Source organism: Equus caballus, chromosome 18 (genome assembly GCF_041296265.1).
Source record: "Equus caballus isolate H_3958 breed thoroughbred chromosome 18, TB-T2T, whole genome shotgun sequence".
Classification (NCBI taxonomy): Eukaryota; Metazoa; Chordata; class Mammalia; order Perissodactyla; family Equidae; genus Equus; species Equus caballus.
In genome coordinates, this window is record NC_091701.1 from 43,511,513 (window position 1) to 43,531,866 (window position 20,354).

General features: G+C 34.9%; 1 protein-coding gene across 12 annotated transcripts in view; it reads right to left on the minus strand.

Moving 5' to 3' along the window:
- KCNH7 (potassium voltage-gated channel subfamily H member 7) overlaps positions 1-20,354 on the minus strand; it is a 471,784-nt gene that overhangs the window by 35,687 nt on the left and 415,743 nt on the right. For 8 of the 12 annotated variants that reach the window (XM_070241908.1, XM_070241910.1, XM_023623027.2 and 5 more), the window contains one exon: positions 19,097-19,296. In XM_070241908.1, the coding sequence (XP_070098009.1) occupies positions 19,097-19,296 (200 nt within the window). Of the gene's footprint in view, positions 1-19,092; positions 19,297-20,354 lie in introns of all 12 variants that reach the window. The other 4 variants (XR_011428515.1, XR_011428516.1, XR_011428514.1 and 1 more) reach the window with 1 other exon arrangement.

The window sequence follows — 20,354 nt, forward strand, 5'->3', positions numbered from 1 at the left end:
GTTCTGAAACTCTGAGGGTACACAGCACCTTTCATTGTGCATCTGGAGCCATTGTTTTATTGAGTTAGTCTGATTTCAAAGACCAATGAACATCACCCAGAATCAGTTTCATGGCCTGTAGCTTGGAAAATGTCATTCTTTTAGCAAATCTTTATTTAGTATCTACTATATATCAGGCACTATGCTATGCATGGGAGCATAACAACGAATAAACATGGTCTGAAAAAATACCTGGCCCTAAAACCTTTCTAAATGCCCAGATTAAAAAAACTTTTTAAATAGTTTAAACAGAACATCCTACACTTTGCTTTCCATGCCAGATTGGACATTTACAATGTACGTTTATAAGACTAATGGTTGTTCAAATGAACCCTCAAGGTAACAATTAATTTAAGGTGAGTAAATAGCTCTAATTTCACTTTTCTAATATTGACTGTTATGGGACAGAGTTTTAAAACTTCCTGAAGTTCCAGAAAAGTTTTTCAGGGCTGGTAAAAATCCCGTGTCTTCATTACGGTGTAAGACCACTTGAATATTTTATAAATGTAGTATTAACTTCTTTTTACTTGAATTTATGTAGATAAAACTCTCTGGGACTGTCAAATTATGTCAGACAAATGAGACGTTTGTTCTTTTAAGTGAGCCTGAAGTGCTTTCTGTGAATGTTAAAAGAAATCAACCCCATAGCTTAGTGCTAGAGGACCCAAAGTTTAAGGACATTCAAACAAGATCAATCCAACAACTACAAAACAAGATAGCATTATTAAATCAAAGTAAAACTCTTCGAAGAAATCACACAAAGAGAGAACAAAAATGGAAATAACTATTCCATGACAAGCATCTGTCAAACATGATCAGACATTAATTCAGAAGTATTCAACTTTATGTTAAACTTCCCTCAAATATACAAACTTACACACACATAATGGAATAAATATTACAATATTGTTAATATTTGCAATTAGGTAGTATGTGAATTCAGATTTTCTCTATACTGAGCAATCAATATAAATTTTGGAAATGAATGGAACCTGAGTTAGTGTAGGCCTGCAACTTGTGATTTGATGTACGTGTGCTCATCAAAATGACGTTAGTCTCATTAACTTTTTAATAAGTAAATCCTTAAATTTAAACCTATATACTTATGCTAATAAAACAGTTATACCATCTATTTTATATATTGGGACATAAATGAAAAAGAAGTTTGGCCCAGGTGAATGATAGATTACAATTAGAGAAATGTGTCCTGGGCTTCCGTCAGTGGAGTCTGAATGGAGGAATATCTTAACTAACGAAGATTTTTCTCTGTTTTGATGTGACACTATTATGTCATCCTTCAAGGTAAGGCCAGCTTTATATTGAATTTTACTCTGGGAATAGTTTTTTTATGGTCAAATTTCTGTATAATTTTATCCTTTCACAATAGCTATATGTCTTGTGAGTAAGACAGTTGGCTTACAGTCCCAAACCCATGATTCCCTTCTCCGACCAGCAATTTAAGGCTTCCTTTGTTCCTGTGAGATGGTCTCCATGTTCCTGGCCCCATCTCTGAGTGATTAAAGAAAGGCAAGGGTTGTAGGAGAGAAAGTTATTTCCTTATTCAACTTTTACCTGGCTGCTGATAGATAAGGATTTCCAAATGAGGTTAAATATTCACAATATATTGACAATAAACTCTATTATTCCTTCTTCAAATTTAAGACACGGGATTCAATTTTGCTGTTTCTTAGCCTGGATTGAAAAACACTCTCTTATGTAGGTACACTTTCCAGGTTCTGTTGGGAGAACATCAACAACTGAGTTTTTACCAAGACTCTCTCCAGACTCCTTCCATAGTGTTTTAAACCCTTGTGTTTGCTTTAGAAAAGAATCAAAATGTATTCTCTACTAGGTACCCCCTATCTAGATAGTACTGGAAAGCTGATCTATGTTGTAATGTATGGTTTCTGATTTGTTTCATGCAGTGTAGCTGCAGAGGGAGACATTCCTAGAGGCAGGCTGAGAAAGGCACATTGAGAAAGACAGTCTGAGGGCGGCAAATGTTTCTCCTAAATAGTAAATTAATCATATGAACAACTTTGGTAACTGTGATAACTGACATTAAGAAATTTTCTGGGGATATTCTCTGGGCCATTAAATACACTTAAATCTTGACAAATTAGAATTAATCAAAACACAAATTAACACTCCCTATGAAACACTAAAACTCAAGCATGATTATCAAATAGATTATGCAAGTAATATATTAAATCTTAAGTCTCTGCCCTAGAGTACAGTCTGAATATTTTATAGCATTTTCTGATTCTGATAGAATCATTGCCATGTGGGCATTCAGCATTTGGTATCTTACGTTTGATATCTTAAATACTGAACCTTGCTATTTGTTGTCTCTAGAAGCTAATGTCCTTCATTAGTGGATTCTATAACTTGAGGTCATTTCAGATCATATTATTTCAATGGTTATGATTTATCATTAAGGAATAGGAAACATATTTTTCATGTTTTCTTGGTGATTATACATTTAATACTTCTTGTTAAATCACTGATCATGACGGCTGGTTTCTTTTAATAGTTTTAAACATACAAATATATATAGCCATAGTCTGAATCTTAAATTACTTTGTCATCTATTTTATTTTACCTTCATGTGGCTGATGAGAATATGAAATTGTTTTATTGCATAAGGCTGTAATATCTCGCCAGATTGTTGGCAAAACAGAGTATTGTAGAATCCATGACTAGGGGCTTTTATAAGTCTTGGGAAAATTAATTTTCTGCATGTAACTTTTCAACATTTATCATATGGTTACACTATTTAAGAAAAATATATGAGCAGAACAAAAACTTGCCACACATAGACATGGCAAACAACATCATAAATCCTGAACCAGTTTTGGTACAAGTAAAGGTTCCTTGAAAAATGAAATAGTCCTCTCTCCTGCATCGTCTCCTTCCCTCTCCGGCAGCTCCTGACCCTGGTTAACAGCATAACTGTGAGGGGCTCCTTTGCTTTCAGAAGAACACTTCAACGTTAACCTGAACCAAACTAAGTCAGAGCCAAGGGTGAGTCGGAGTGTGGGAGATGATGTGTAGGCACAGGGGATTTACTGCTTTCACATACACGTCTTTGTTACCCTGACTCTGGAGTCCTTCTGCTAATTGAGCAAAAGCCTAACTTAAGAAGGTGAGTTAGAGTTTCTGAAATGAGGTCTCAAGGGGAAACCTTGGAACACACTAGCATTTCTAAAGGTAACAGGAGGGATCTGCATCCTGAGAAGCAATTTCAGGACCCTTCCCTCAACATCCCTATTACTTGAGAGAGAAGAGTGAGGGAAGACATAAACAGAATACAACTATAGTGAACTCTATTGGTTACTTTGCAAATTTTTCTTCCCAAGTGGATTGATTGTAGATGGCCCGAGCTTGCTCATAAAGTAAGGAAAAGGAACGTGCAATCTACCAGATGTTGAAAAGAATGATTTAAGTACCACCTTGCACTTGATATATCATCTTGAACTTGAATTTAGTTTTATGTTTCAGAAACAGTTCTCATGTATAGCATTTTAGATGGTGAGATACAAAATGTTTCCTAATTGTTATTTATTGGATTTTATCAATAAGTAACAGAGAATGGAGATGTAGCATAAATGTCATTTTCATTTTGTACCAGTTAGGGTATATGTTCCTCAGAAAGATTATTGCTAGACAACAATTCAGTTGTTTTCTAGAGAAAGCAATGGGTGTATCAGCAATTACATAACCTTTTGCAAAATAGCAGAAGCTCTCAAAATAGTTGAAGTTCTCTTTCTCAACCTATCAGATTCCCCTCTGTAATATGTATTGATTCTTGCTATTCCAACACTCTGAATATTCCAGACACTGTTGTATCCCCGCACATTTCTACTTCTACCTGTTGAGTTACACACCAGTTGTGTATGTTCTGAAACCTATTTGTACCAGCTGTACTTGTTAGTGGAATTATATAATTCAATTATGTTGCATATAAAAGAATAAAATATGTGTAAAGAAAGAGAGCAGGGCCCCACCATTGCCATGAAAATAAAGCTAAATGTTCTGGAAAACCTTTATAAAGGTGAGTCATTTAAAAAAGTGCAACCACAGATTGCTTTTGCATTAGGTGTGGATGCTTAAAGATTTATAGAAGTAGAAATGTTATACAGTCCATTAGATCTGATTATAATTCAAAAAATAAAAAATTATTAGAAAGTGACCAGAAAATAAGAAGTATACAGAAATTAAGAACCACACTCTATGACAACCTTTGGATCAAAGAAGAAATAATTTAGAAAGCAATAAAAGGAGAACATTTCATACCAAACCCCACAGAACTACAGAGAAACTTGTGTTGAAAGGAAAATGTAGAGTCTTAATGCCTTCCTTATTACAGAAGAAAGACTCAAACAATAAAAGACCTTAATACAAATGTTAAGAACAATAGGACAATCCAAAGAAATCAAAAAGAGAGAATTAATGAAAGGAAATGCTGAAAATGAAAAGAATAGTAGCAAGAATAAATTAATCTAAAGGCCAGTGCCTTGAAAAACGATCCAATGAAATATATAAAGGACCTTTCAAAGGCCTGCTAAAGGAAATAAGAGACAAAAAAAATACAAGTTTAAGAACGAGAAAGCAGATGGACCTGCTGATAAAGACTAAATGAGGTAAAAGAGAATCCTATACGTAATTTTATAACAACTTTGAAAGCCTAGATGAAATGGATGAATTCTTCACAAAATATAAATTACCAACATTGACCAAGGAAGAAACAGAATAAGTAATTACTATAGTAGAGCTGGACTGGTGATTAAAGATCTGCTATTAAAACCACTAGCATCACACGGTTTTTGTTTTGTTTTGTTTTGTTTTTGGTGAGGGAGATTGGCCCTGAGCTAATATCTATGTCAATCTTCCTCTGTTTTGTATATTGGACACTACCACAGCATAGCTTGATGAGTGGTATGTATGTCCCTGCCTGGATCCAAACCTGAGAACCCTGGGCCACTGAAGCAGAGTGTGTGAAACAAACCACTATGCCACTGGGCTGGCCCCTAGGACCACATGGTTTTACAGATGATTTCTTTCTAACATTTAAAGGGCATATAACTGTAGACCCACATCATTATAGAATAGTGGCAGAATTCTAAATAATTTACTAGCCAATAAAATCAACAAAGTATCAAAACTATGATCAAGTAGGATTTATTTTAGGAATGCAAGGATATTTTAAAAATATTAGTCCTAATGGTGAAGCTATTTTCATTAAAATCAGCTAGTACTATTCAAAATTGTTTCAGAGAATCTTGTGAACTAAAAAAGACTAACAAATAGTACTAAAAAAAGAGAATAAATGTATCTTTTTGTTTCTGATATGATTGAATACCTAGAATATCCAAGAGCATATCCTCAAGGGATACACCAAACCAAACTACAGAAAAAGTCCTATCAGAAAGAGTCAGAGTTAAGGTGTCTATAAAGAAGATAAATAGTTTCATTCCATATTATCTATAATCAGGTAAAAATGAAAACGTGTAATATATTTCATTTGTTCAACTAACTAAGCTATATAAAAATTTAAGAATACATTTAATAACAAAGGTAAGAATTTCTAAGACGAAAATTATAAAATCTTATTGAAGTAGATTTTACTTTTTAAGATCTAAACAAGCGGTTCTCAATCCTGGCTACATATTAGAATCGACATATAAAAATACTGATGATCAAAATTCACTGTAAGTAATTCTGATTTAATCCTTGTAAGGTGGATCTGAAGCACTGAAATTTATTTAACTTATTTCAGATGATTTAATGTGCAGCAAGGATGAGAAATTAATATTGAAATTCTAAAATTGTATAAAAATTAATATAAAATTCATAGGAAGAAAAGGGTTAGCAGCAGGCTTACCACGCATTCTCTATCTTTCCTAAGCAACACTTAGAAAGAAAAGAGACCAGCTAATGACCAACCTTAATGACCTGCTCCTGGCAAACACACTTAAGGTGTGGAGTAGTTCCTAGCTATGGAATGTTTTTAGCGGGATGTATCTAGTCTAAATTGCTTATGGTAAACAAACGTTTTATAAATAGATTTATAGGACATGGCTTTCTGGAAAATGTCATGTAAGTTATATAACTTTTGGATTATAAAATGTGAATGTTTAATGACCAAAAGTGTCTCATTCTGCTTAAACGTTATGTTATCACATACACTGTTTAGGGCTGTCCTGTGTTATTTCTGAGCAAGAACACATACCAATATGGCAAGGCAGTATCTCTATGCTTTCCTTATGCCTTATGATTACATATATTCTTGAAATTATTAGTAAATCTTGATATTTGTTACAATTTCTGACTCTTGTAAGCCATATTTGACAATCTGATCTTTGGGTTATGTCATAAGCCCAACGTGGAGTTTGTTGTAATTGAATAAAAAATGGCCATATATTTTATATGGAAGAATAAATACTCTGAAGTAGCCAAGGAAAATAAGGAAAACAAACTTAGAAAGGATTGACCTACTATGTTAGATATTAAAGCATGTACAAATCATTATTATATTGCCATAGGAATGGACAAACAGAGCCAATTTGAGAGTAAAGATATGTATCTCAATTATATCTGATAAATTAATGTATAAATATGTTAAATCAATAGAAAAATATTGGCATTATTTAAATTATCTGTACTACCTTCTACTCATGTGAAGGAAACAATTTATAAAACTACATTTCAAACAGATTACAAAATTTTCTTCCTAATCATGTAACAAAACTTAGAACAAAATCTAGGAACTTCTTGTATAATTCACAGATTTAGCAGAACCTTTGAAAAACAGGACAAGATCTCTGAACTATGTTAAAAAGTTGACCAATTGGACCATATTAAAAAACAAAAAAGACTTCTAAATGCAAAAGATATCTTAAACAAACCAACATATTGAAAAGAGATTAGGAAGAATTTGCAATGCAGATGACGGATAAAGCATTAATATCTATAATTTGCAAAGAGTTCTTATAGAATAATAATAAAAAGGTAACCAAATACTACACAAAAACACTATGAATAGGTAATTTATAGAAGAAACATCTTGAGTAATCATCTTTTTCTTTTGTGATGAAGATTGGCCCTGAGCTAACATCTGTTGCCAATCTTTCTCTTTTTTTTTCCCTCCCCAAAGCCCAAACACATAGTCATATATCCTAGTTGCACGTCATTCTAACTCTTCTATATGGGATGCCGCCACAGCATGGCTTAATGAGCAGTGTGTAGTTCTGCCCCCAGGATTCAAACCAGTGAACACTGGGCCAGGAAACAGAGAGCAGGAACTTAACCACTCAGCAACAGGGCCTGCCCCTTGATTAACAATCTTAATTACCCTTGCTTTATTATAATGCTCTGACCTCAGTGCTGGTGTTACCTATGGTTAGGTATTAAGCCCAGCTCACAGATAAAGCAATAGAATTAGAGTAAGACTCTGGACCAATGCTTCCATCTTAGAAAATGTTCTTAAGGCTCCATTTTTCCAGCATCCACACATGGTGATCCACAGTCAGAACTAGATGATGGCTAGAAATGGACCTCTATGTTTCAAACATAATAATTATAGCTGTGTGGAGTGAGTCTTTGGCTTATCTTCCCACTATAGGAGGTGTTTCTAACTACTGATATGCTTCAGTTCTGTGTGTGTTGTAGAGCATTCTGATATAAGGAGATTACCAATAGAATGGGGAAAATGAACTACAGCATATAAGTAAATAATTTAGTACAACTTCAGAGTGTTAAATGCACCATCTGAGATGCTGGACCCCAAATAATGGAGATTCTTATCCGACAGTCCCTAAATTGAGTGGAGAGGTTTGCTGGGGGTTGTGGGGGGCCCACCTAACTAATAGGAGCCAAGACACAAACTAAAAAAGGTTCTTTAGGAGTATCTGGCATGAAAGAGGCAATGATTATATGTTTTTTTCATTCGTACTCATCCCCATGGATAGTAATACGTCAAAACCAAGAAAAACAATTAACATATATGTAATTTTCCTGATTACTACTGCCTTAAAGCTATATGATCAGTTGGGCTAGATGAACTACTTGCGCTTATTTTCAGCCTTAAAAAAGTGATTAAAAAACTGACAAAAAAATCTGGAACATTTACATATCCATTTTTAATATAAGTTTCCATGCCACTGGGAATGTCTCAGACAATTCTTCCACTAAAGAAATTACTGAGTTTTTATTTTGGGAGAAATTGTGGATGGTTTGATTCCAGTAAGTTTGGTAAAAGTTGAATTCCTTAAAAATTTGAATTAAGAGGGACTTAAAGTTATATTTCCAAAAAAAAAAATTAAAACTGAACCTTGATGTCTCTCTCTTATTTATTATTGGTGAAATCTGTGTTGAACATTAAGTATTTTTAAACTGAATTGAATTTAAATTACTCTGTGAGGGGAGTAAAAAAGTAGAGCTTTTAGAAATAGGTCAAGCTAAAGAGACTATCAACTCAATATAGATTGCTATATATGTAAAATATTATATAGGAACATCATGGTAGTCACAAACCAGAAACCTATAATAACAACAAATAAGTAAGAGGAAAGAAATGAAACATATTAATAAAGAAAGCCAAAAGCCACAAGGGAAGAGAGCAAGAGAAAAAGAAAGGAACAGAGAAGAACTACTAAAACACCCAGAAAAATAAAAGTAACAAAATGGCAATAAATACATATTTATCAATAGCTACTTTAAATGTCGATGGACTAAATACTCCAATCAAAAGGCATAGGGTGGTGGATTAGATAAAAAACCAAGACCCATATATATGCTGCACCCAAGAGACACACTTCAGTCCTAAAGACACTCACAAACTGAAAGTGAAAGGATGGAAAAAGATACTCCATGCAAATAGAAAAGAAAAGAAAGCGGGGGTAGCAATACTTCTACGAGACAAAATAGACTTTAAAATAAAAACTGTAACAAGAGACAAAGAAGGGCACTACATAATGATAAAGGGAACAATCCAACAAGAAGATATAACACTTGTAAATTTCTATGCACCCAACATAAGAGCACCTAAATATATAAAGCAATTATTAACAGACATAAAAGGAGAAATAGACAGTAACACAATAATAGTAGGGGATATTAACACTCCACTTACACCAGTGGATAGATCATGCAAGCCGAAGATCAATAAGGAAACCACGGCCTTAAATGACATATTCAATCAGAAGGACCTAGTAGATACATATAGAACAGTCCATTACAAAACTGCAGAATACACATTCTTTTCAAATGCACATGGAACATTCTCCAGGATTGACCACATATTAGGCCACAAAACAAGTCTCAATAAATTTAAGAAGATCAAAATAATGCCATGCATCTTTTCTGACCACAAAGGTATGAAACTACAAATCAACTATAGAAAGAAAATCAGAAAGTCACAAAAATGTGGAGATTAAACAAATGCTGAACAACAACTGGGTCAATGAAGAAAGCAAAGGAGATCTATGGGATACAGCAAAAGCGGTTCTAAGAGAGAAGTTTATAGCAATTCAGGCCTTCCTCAACAAACAAGAAAAATCCCAAATAAACAACCTAACAGCACATCTAAAGGAACTGGGAAAAGAAGAACAAACAAAGCCCAAAATCAGCAGAAGGAAGGAAATGATAAAAATCAGAGCAGAAATAAAAGAAATAGAGACTTAAAAAACAGTAGAAAAAATTAATGAAATCAAGAGCTGGTTCTTTGAAAAGATAAACAAAATTGACAAGCCTTTAGCTAGACTCACTAAGGAAAAAAGAGAGAAGGCTCAAATAAATAAAATCAGAAATGGAGAGGAGAAATTACAATGGACACCTCAGAAATATAAAAGATTATAAGAGAATACTATGAAATGCTGCACACCAACAAATTGGATAATCTAGAAGAAATGGATTAAATTCTTAGAAACACACAACCTTCCAAAACTGGGCCAAGAAGAAGTAGAGAAGTTGAATAGACTGATTACCAATAAGGAGATTGAAACAGCAATCAAAAACCTCCCCAAGAATAAAAATCCAGGACCAGTTGACTTCCCTGGTGAATTCTATCAAACATTCAAAGAGGAGTATCCTTCTCAAATGGTTCCAAAAAATGGAAGAAGATGGGGGGGCTGCCTAACTCATTCTACAAAGCCGAAATTATCCTGATACCAAAACCTGATAAGGACAACGCAAAAAAAGAAAATTACAGGCCAATACCACTGATGAACATCAGTGCAAAAATCCTCAACAAAATACTAGCAAATCGAATACAACAATACATTAAAAATATCGTACACCATGATGAAGTAAGTTTCATTCCAGGGATGCAGGGATGGTTCGACATCCACAAAGCTATCAACATGATACACCACATTAACAAAATGAATAATAAAAATCACATGATCATCTCAACTGATGCAGAGAAAGCATTTGACAAGATACAGCATCCATTTATGATAAAAACTCTAAATGAAATGGGTATAGAAGGAAAATACCTCAACATAACAAAGGCCATATATGGCAAGCCCACAGCTGATGTCATTCTCAATGGAGAAAAACTGAAAACTATTCCTCTAAGAACAGGAACCAGATGAGCATGCTCATTTTCACCACTCTTATTTAACATAATATTGGAAGTCCTAGCCAGAGCAATCAGGCAAGAAAAAGAAATAAAAGAGATCCAGATTGGAAAAGAAGAAGTGAAACTGTCACTCTTGCAGATGATATGATTTTATATATAGAAAATCCTAAAGAATCCATTAAAAAACTTCTAAAAACAATCAATGAATACAGTCAAGTCGCAGGATACAAAATCGACATACAAAAATTGGTTGTATTTCTATACACTAACAACGAAGTAGCAGAAAGAGAAATAAGAATACAATCCCATTTCCAATTGCAACAAAAAGAATAAAATACCTAGGAATAAACTTAACCAAAGAGGGGAAAGTTCTGTATATCAAAAACTATAAAACATTGTTGAAAGAAATTGAAGAAGACACAAAGAAATAGAAAGATATTCTGTGCTCTTGGATAGGAAGAATTAACACAGTTAAAATGTCTATACTTCCCAAAGCAATCTATAGATTCAATGCAATCCCTATCAAAGTTCAAACAATATTTTTCACAGAAATAGAATAAAGAACCCTAAAATTTATATGGAACAACAAATGACCCCGAATAGCCAAAGGAATCCTGAGGAAAAAGAACAAAGCTGGAGGTATCACACTCCCTGATTTCAAAATATACCACAAAGCCATAGTAACCAAAACAACATGGTACTGGCACAAAAACAGACACACAGATTAATGGAACAGAATCGAGAGCCCAGAAATAAACCCACACATTTATGGACAGCTACTATTCGACAAGGGAGCCAAGAGCATATGATGGAGAAAGGAGAGTCTCTTCAATAAATGGTGCTGGGAAAACTGGACAGCCACATGCAAAAGAATGAAAGTAGACCATTCCCTTACACCATGCACAAAAATCAACTCAAAATGGACTAAAGGCTTGAATGTAAGACATGAAACTTCTAGAAGAAAACATAGACAGTATGCTCTTTGACATCGGTCTTAGCAGCATATTTTCAAGTACCATGTCTGATTGGACAAGGGAAACAAAAGAAAAAATGAACAACTGGGGCTACAGCAAACTAAAAAGCTTCTGCACAGCAAAGGAAACCATCAACAAAATGAAAAGACAACCTAAAAATTGGGAGAAGATATTTGCAAACCATATATCAGATAAGGGGTTAATATCCAAAATATTCAAAGAACTCATATGTCTCAACAACAAAAAAAACAAGAACCCAATTAAAAAATGGGCAAAAGACCTGAACAGAGATTTCTCCAAAGAAGATATATGGATGGCTAACAGGCACATGAAAATGTGTTCAACATCATTAGCTATCAGGGAAGTGCAAATCAAAACTACAATGAGATATCACCTCACTCCGGTCAGAATGTCTATAATTAACAAGACAGGAAACAACAAGTGTTAGAGAAGATGTGGAGAGAAGGGAATGCTTGTATACTACTGGTGGGAGTGCATACTGGTGCAGCCACTATGGAAAGCAGTATGGAGTATCCTCAGAAAATTAAAAATAGATCTACCATATGATCCAGCTATTCCACTGCTGGGTATTTATCCAAAGAACTTGAAGACACAAATGCATAAAGATACATGCACACCTATATTCATTGCAGCATTATTCACAATAGCCAAGACTTGGAAGCAACCTAGGTGCCCATCAAGGGATGAACGGGTAAAGAAGATGTGGCATATATACGCAATGGAATACTACTCAGCCATAAGAAATGATGAAATCCAGCCATTCGTGACAACATGGATGGACCTTGAGGGTATATTATGCTAAGTGAAATAAGTCAGAGGGAGAAAGTCAAATACCATATAATCTCACTCACAAGTAGAAGTCAAAAACAATGACAAACAAACACATAGCAACAGAGATTGGATTGGTGGTTACCAGAGGGAAAGGGGAGAAGGAGGAGGGTGAAAAGGGTGTTTAGACACACATGTATGGTGATGAATCGTAATTAGTTTTTGGGTGGTGAACATGATGTAATTTACACAGAATTCGAAATATATTACTATGTACACCTGAAAGTTATATAATGTTATAATCCAATATTACTGCAATAAAGAATAAATTAATTCATTAAAAAAATTACTCTGTGCTCCTAACACTCCAAAGAAAGCATTTGGGAACACCTCACTCCCTTCAACATAAGAAATTGTACCCTAGAGTCCTCTTTGAATAGTACTGTTATTTTAAAAAGTTAAAAAACAATCTGAGACATAATTTTCACTGTCCTTAAAAAGGAAAAGGAGCACTATTAATAAATGGAAAAACTGAAGCACAGAAATATATTCATTGCCTCAGCATGGTATTTCTGCAATGACTGTCTTTCATGTGTAAAGCCCCAGGCCATGCTGTCACTGTTTTTCTTGGCTCAGGAACTACTAAAGATCAGATCCCACTGTTGATGAGAACTTGCTTTGTACGTAAGCAGCATGGTGCCAGCTCTAAGTCCTTCTCAATGATGGTTGGAGACTGGGATAAAGTGACCATCATCATTTGTGAAACATGATTGAGTACATACCATTTGTGACGTGAAAATACCAGATGCCTATCTTAAGCTTGATATTCTTCATGTCAGGGGGCTCCAGATGGTATTCATCGTTCTCTGTGGTTTTTTTTTTTTTTTTTAAAGATTTTATTTTTTCCTTTTTCTCCCCAACGCCCCCCGGTACATAGTTGTGTATTCTTCGTTGTGGGTTCTTCTAGTTGTGGCATGTGGGACACTGCCTCAGCGTGGTCTGATGAGCAGTGCCATGTCCGCGCCCAGGATTCGAACCAACGAAACACTGGGCCTCCTGCAGGGGAGCGCGCGAACTTAACCACTCGGCCACGGGGCCAGCCCCTCTCTGTGGTATTTTTGAGACTTTAGGGCAAATAGGTTTGGTGAAAAATAAGAGTGTATGCCTTGCCCTTGCTTAAGCACCTGTTGTTCAGGCGTTGGTTACAGCAGGCAAGTATGTATGTTAACAGATTTCTTGCTAGTGCAAAATTTTACTACCTACCCAGTTTCTGTGGAGCCAGACAATTTCTGTCAACTAATCAGCATGCAGATGACAATATCTTTTAAAGGGCACTGTAGATGACAATTATTTTAACTCAACTCCTGAATGGTAACTACGTATGTCTTTACAGAAAACTAAAAGATGTCATCAGTCCTGAGGGTCATTATCATTTAAATGCAGGTTATTGTCAATCTCTATGCCCTCTTTGTAAATGTGTGGATTTATTTGTTAGGCACTTTGGACCCAAGTGTAGAGAATGGGCGTATGCTTTCAAACTAAGCAATATTTGCAATGCTTTCTGCACCTTGACTACTAATTTTGAACGTAGAGTTTTTTGTTAGAATATTACTGGTCAAGCAAGAAATATCAATCTAAATTGTACGGGCTCACCTAAACAAAAATTGTATTACACTGCTGATATCTTTAAACGTGAAAGATTTTATTTTCTGAAGAATTCTTAGAACAGGATCACTGCCCAGTGGAGGCATAGCCAGATATAAGGGCATTATATTTTTAATCATTTTATTATAGTTCTGTGACTCTAATCAAAGTTTTTTCATTGATCATATTTATCAATTCAATCTATAAATGATCATGAGAAAAAGGTAAGGGGGATAAAAGCAATATGGTGAAGACAAGCTATGCTATTTGTAAATTTTGCTTTATATTTCTGATGGAGTTTAATGTCACAAGGATTGTTGTTATCTAGTTGCTGAATTGTACATAACTGAAAGAGCTCATCAGCAGATTTCACTAGGGTCTATCAAAACAGTCCACGGGTACAGTCGGTTTGAATGTGAATATCTGGCACAGATGAAGTCATTTGAATAAGTGTAGAGAATGGGTGCAGCAAAGTTTTTAATGGAGTAAAGTTAGATTGTAGATGCAGATAATAGGGTCAGTATTAGTAGTTAGTAGTTAAGTAGATAGCTGTTAGTAGTAAGTAATAGTAGTAGGTGGTTAGTATTTAAGGTCGGTAGTTAGAGTTAGGCTACTCTGACAGACAACAGAGTGGCTGGAAAAGAGTCATGGAAGAAAGGGAAATCATATGTTCATTAAAATGCTCTTTAAAAATCACATCAGCCCCAAGAAGTAAGAATTTCTACTAAACAATATGCCATTCTTCATTATTTTCTTTTCCACTTTGATTGGCTTTGTTCGTTGGGTTGATATAAATGTGTGCTTTGTCATTCAGAGTCCTGCTGTGATTCTAAGCATTTTTAGCCTCCTGGGTTGACTCTCGATTGAAATCTCTAAAAATTCTCCACCTCTTCAACTCAGCTCCTGTCCCACATCTCCTCCTCTCTGAGGACTTCATCTAGTCTCTGCTTGACCAAGAAGAATGAACCATGTAGTGTAAGTGCCATCAACTTTTCTCCTTTGCTCCTCAAGGTCAACGCCTTCATCCTCTCTTTTCTTTCCTGCCTGTCTTTAAGGAAAACTTGTCTCTCTATTCTGCTGAACAATTTATCCCTCTTCCTAGGTTCTTATTTCCAAATCCTTTCTATGTCTGTCTCTCAAAATTTTCTCCGTTAATGCCTCAGGCTAAAAAAAGTATTCAGTTGTTCCTTTTTCTTCCTAAAATGAATTAAACAATACTGCTTGTGTATTCCCGGTCTTCATTCTCCTTGCACTCTCCCACATACTACCCTCTACTCTTGTCCCTGTTTTTACCTGAAATGGTTCCCTTCCATTCTCTGCCATCAAAAATCTACCACCCACCTAGTCCAGTGGTTTTTGAATAATACCCAATGCAGAAGCAAATGTTCTACAAAGGCGGCTCAGAGGCTCACCACAGGGAGCAAGAGAGTGGGCAGCAGATAGCTTAGAATCTCCATCTCCAAACAGAGAAGCTCCAATAAGAATTGTTTTACACATTTGGCATCTTTGAGTCCTGGTGCTTTACAACTATTTGAAAATGACAATTTTAATGAAATTGCAGAAAGGTTAAGTGACTTGCTCAAGATTAGTGGCAGATTGAGAGCTAGTACTTGGGTCTTCCGAATTCCTATTCCATATCTTTTTATATTATTCAGGTATTACTGGGGTGGCATTTTTACGTAAGGAATAAAATTCTTCATTAAATGTTCCTAAAGGCTTTTCTTCCATGCCAATATAATTTTAGATTATGGAGTGATTTCTGTTATAAATGATTTATTTCTCTCCATCCAGAGTGGCATATATTGGGACTCTTCTTCATTCAAGCCGGGCTCTTGCGTGTGATGTGAAGAAACTTGATTCTACACTGACATGGAACATGATTTCTGGTTCTTAGCAATGTTGTAACTATAATCAACGTTAGATAATGTCCGAAAGTTTCCAATTGGGTCAGCAGACAGCTTTGATTTGGGGAAATTCCTGGAGATTCAGTCCTAATCTGAGAAAGTATCTCCTCCTTCTTAATTAGTTAAATTTCTGGAAGTAGGAGGGCAAAGTTCTTTCAGAATTGAACTATAGATATTTTGAAGTAACTTTTACTATTCCTAAGCCTGACATCAGATGCAAAATAACTTTCCCTTCACTAGCTTCATTATCCTAACCCTTTTTCTTTTGCACTGTGAACAATTTGGTTCAACTGAAGGGGAACCCATAAGTGGTCCCAGAATGCTTTTGGTTCTGAAACATTCTGACAATAGCTGTTTCATAAAAAGCAAAAGATTTTGGGACTAAGAAATACGGCTGCACATTTTAGGACAAATCTTTCCTACGTTTTGTGATCTATCAAGGAATCAAATGTTTTGGGTTATGAAAAATAATTTTAGATCAATTAATACAGTGTGATTGGAAATCTTGCACCTCATTTGGACATGGTTGAACAGTAAAAATGACCTGAAATGTTTCATGAGAAATTATATTTAAGGTTATACTTAAATGGAATAACGTGGAATGCTGATGTAAAATACAACAGTTTGATGTACTTTTATGTACCACAATACATAAATTTAAATCACTTTAAATTATTATGAAATTACCATTTAGTTAACAATAAACTAACAAGACACAGGGATTTTAACAATGTGGTTTTGGAGGTAAAAAAAAATCCACTTTGAATTTTTTTTTTTTACCTCTCAATAGTTTGAGTACAGTTGCTTTTCTCTAATCAACTTTTGTTTTGTTTTGCACATTGTGCTTAATAAGCAAGCATCTTCCATTTGCTGAGTTTTCCGAGTTATCTTGCACTTTGATTTTTTACTCACTTTGCAGTCACAAGATGAGAAATGTAGACACTGTGTACAAACAAGAAGTTCGTGCAAAGTCAAGCTCTCAAAACCACATGCAAGACTCAGTGGCACATGGTTTAGAGCTCACACACTCCAGGATCATGTAACACAGGCATGCAGATGAGAGGAAAGAAAAGCACCTACATCATGAAAATAGAGGAGGATGAAAGAGAATGACATTTTCTTTATGACAATTATCTAATGCAAACCGTATACCCATAACCTTTGCCAGAGTGGAGGAAGGGGCAGATAAGTGACTTTTTGTGGGAACAGGGAAATTGTATATAAATATTATTAGAGGTCAAGTCATTGTTCAAGTTAAGGACTTCTATTCTGTACTTGGCCTCTGCCAGGTTATCTTCCCCAGTTTCTTGCTTTGCAATTCCTTGCTACATCATGCAAAAAAAATCAGAACTAACATTGGAAATCATTTAACAAGCTCTAAACCTGACAGATAACAAGGGTGTTCTCCACAATTTACACGAGAATTAAATTGGATATAAATACCTCCTGTTCTTACCGGTGGGTGTTGTGATTCCATGTATTAAGGTGTGAAGCAGACAGGAAAGAGATAAATCTTTCATAAGTACATTGTAAATAGGCAAGTGGTATATAAACCATATTCATAGGTAATAGAGTCAAACAATGAAAGGTAAATAGTTGTCACAAAATAGACTTTATCACAAAAAATGCTCATAAAACTAGAGTTATATGGAGAGGGGAGGTACAATAAATAATTGTTTTACTACTGTTATTGAAATAATGTAGCAGTACGGAACAACAAAATTGAGTGACACGTGTTTTGATTAAAAATTCTTGACACTGCTTCCACCAACCCAGCATTAGAGAATCCCCAATAGTTGCCGAATGTTTATATCTTTTTAAAGCAATAATACAGATGGAAATATATAAAAGGGATCAATTTGTAGGTGCTTTCCTGTGAGATTAAAGTGTTACCTTGGTGAGATCAATTTATCAAATGAATTTTCAGGAGTAACATTGGGATAATTATATATAACTCATGGAATTCAGTTGTGGTTTTGTCTGAAATGTGCTAATTGATTAGCTCTTCAAATTAAAATTTTTATAATGGCATGCCCTTACTTCTCAGTCAAGTAAATAATGCACAGCTATGATACGTATCCATATCTAAATATATCTTTCAAATTGGTCAATAGTTGCAATGCTTTCTGCACCTTGACTGCTAATTTTGAACCTTTGTTTTTTTGTTAGAATGTTATTGGTCAAATAAAATATGTCAATTTAAATTGAACAGGCTCACTTATGCATTGTATTATGCTGTTGATGTCATTAAATGTGAATGATTTTATTTTCTGAGGAATTCTTAGAAACAGGGTCCTTGCCCAGTGGAGGAGTAGCTAGATGGGAGGGCACCATATTTTTAATAGGTCTATGATACTCCACAGAATTTGTATTTATCATATAATTTATCTTTAGTAATCAATCTATACAGTGAAAGAACTAGGTCAAAAGAATGTGTGCAATTCTCCTAATAATAAGAAGAGCTATTTGGAACACAGTAAAGCTATTAATTGTGTTGATTTGTGATCATTGATGGAGTAGGGAAGGGTTATGAAAAGTGATTGTGGATGTTGAATTTGCTTAAAAGTTACGAAGGAATCCATATTTCCCCCTTGAAAGGAAAGATGCATTAAACCAGGTACAGTAAAAGGGCACATAGTTAATTGTCTAAAATATATAAAAATAGTCCTTAACAAAAACATGAAACTTCCTATCATAAAATGTTTATGACATACTTAAACTCCCTAACCTCTCCTACAGACCCTCAAAATGTCCTATTTTTTTTAAAGATTTCTGTTTGGGGGCACCATACTTGTTGCTGTTTACTTGCCAAATCTTACTGCACATGGGTCCTAGTGTTTATATGGGTGCTGGCAGCTAGACCATGTGGTGAGAGCCCAAGTCCCAGTTTAGCAAAGCTCTCTCTAATCAGAAGTGAGAACTCTACCACACACAGTTATATCAGTTTGCATCATGTTATAATGCCTTTGCCACACAGTATAACTAGATACAGCACCATGCAATGCCATGAATTGAGAATGAGAGACTATCTCCAGGGGAGAAAATAAACATCCGAGAGAGGAAAACAAAAGCAGGGGGTTCAAAGCTGGTGAGACTGGCTTTTCCATTTTGGCTGTAGCTATAATGCCTGAGGTGCTTCCGTTTTGGAAAACAGAAATACATACCATGTTCATGTCAATGCCATTGGTGTAAGTCCACGCGTGCTGAAAATATTCTTCAAGCCGTTGTCTCAGAGGGTTGGGGATTTGGTGAAAGCGAATGAACTCTTTTACTCGCAGCATCTGCATGTGGTACCTGGCAGTTCCCGAGTATAGTCTTTGGATAATTGCAGATACATTCCCAAAAATGCTTGCATACATTAGTGCTGGATTGGATAAAAAACAAAGTTATGGGGGAAGACTGCACTTGGGCATATTATATCTTGTCAGAATCTCAAGTATTAGATTTTTGATTATCTCAATCCAGTTGTGACGATTTACCATTGGCCTATGGGGAGAAAAGAAGTTTAGCCAATACTGTTTTAAATTTTATAATTTTGATGATATATCTGGAGAGGGAAGAGATCCAAGTTCACCATGGATTCTAAATTAAAGCAAAAACTCAGATTGTTTACAATATCAACCTATAACGTAGAGTGTTGAGGAGAGATAAAAGGCATTTGGAATAAATATTTTGTTTGTAGTGTAATAAGAAGTTATGTCATGGGGTTCCATAGATACGTTTTCTGGAAGTGGAGTTAAAATGTAAATATTTAAATTGTCATAGCTCTGCCTCTCAACCTCAAACCTAACCTTGTAATATTAAAACTCTATTATAAATCTTAAGATTATTTTGAATGCTTTGGATTTGCTTAGGAAGGATAAATTGTCTTAAGGAACTCGGAGTTTCCTTAGCGTATCTACTTGTATACAATTTTTAATCTATTAAAATTGATTTTTATAGTATTTCTGCATGAGAAACAGATATCTCTGGCTTAGAATATGAGAATATAGTTTTATTTTGTAGAGAAAAATAGAATATGCCTTTGTTCTTTCATCTAAGGGAAGAAAGAAACTGCTAAGACAACCCTTGCTATATAGGCAATACTTAGAATACCCGTTTTAGTGCTGCCTGGGCTAAATCGTTATTATTTAACGTAAGCTTTTTAAGGGTCTTCTCTTTCTTTTCATATTTGTATTGGTTTCTAATAATCCTAAAAAAATGCTATACTCTGTACAAAAATCATATCATGATACATGGTCTATATCTTGATCTTTGAGCGTGTGTTAAAATGACTTAACTTCTCGGTCATCTGCTTTCTTTTCCATCTTACCTTTGTCTCTTGGTTAGCGTGGATCTTGTTTACTATAGATGTCCCAAGTAAGAGAATGTCTGAGAGAACGGGGTGGCCCTTGTTTTTATCTATTTAAAGGGATGAAAGTT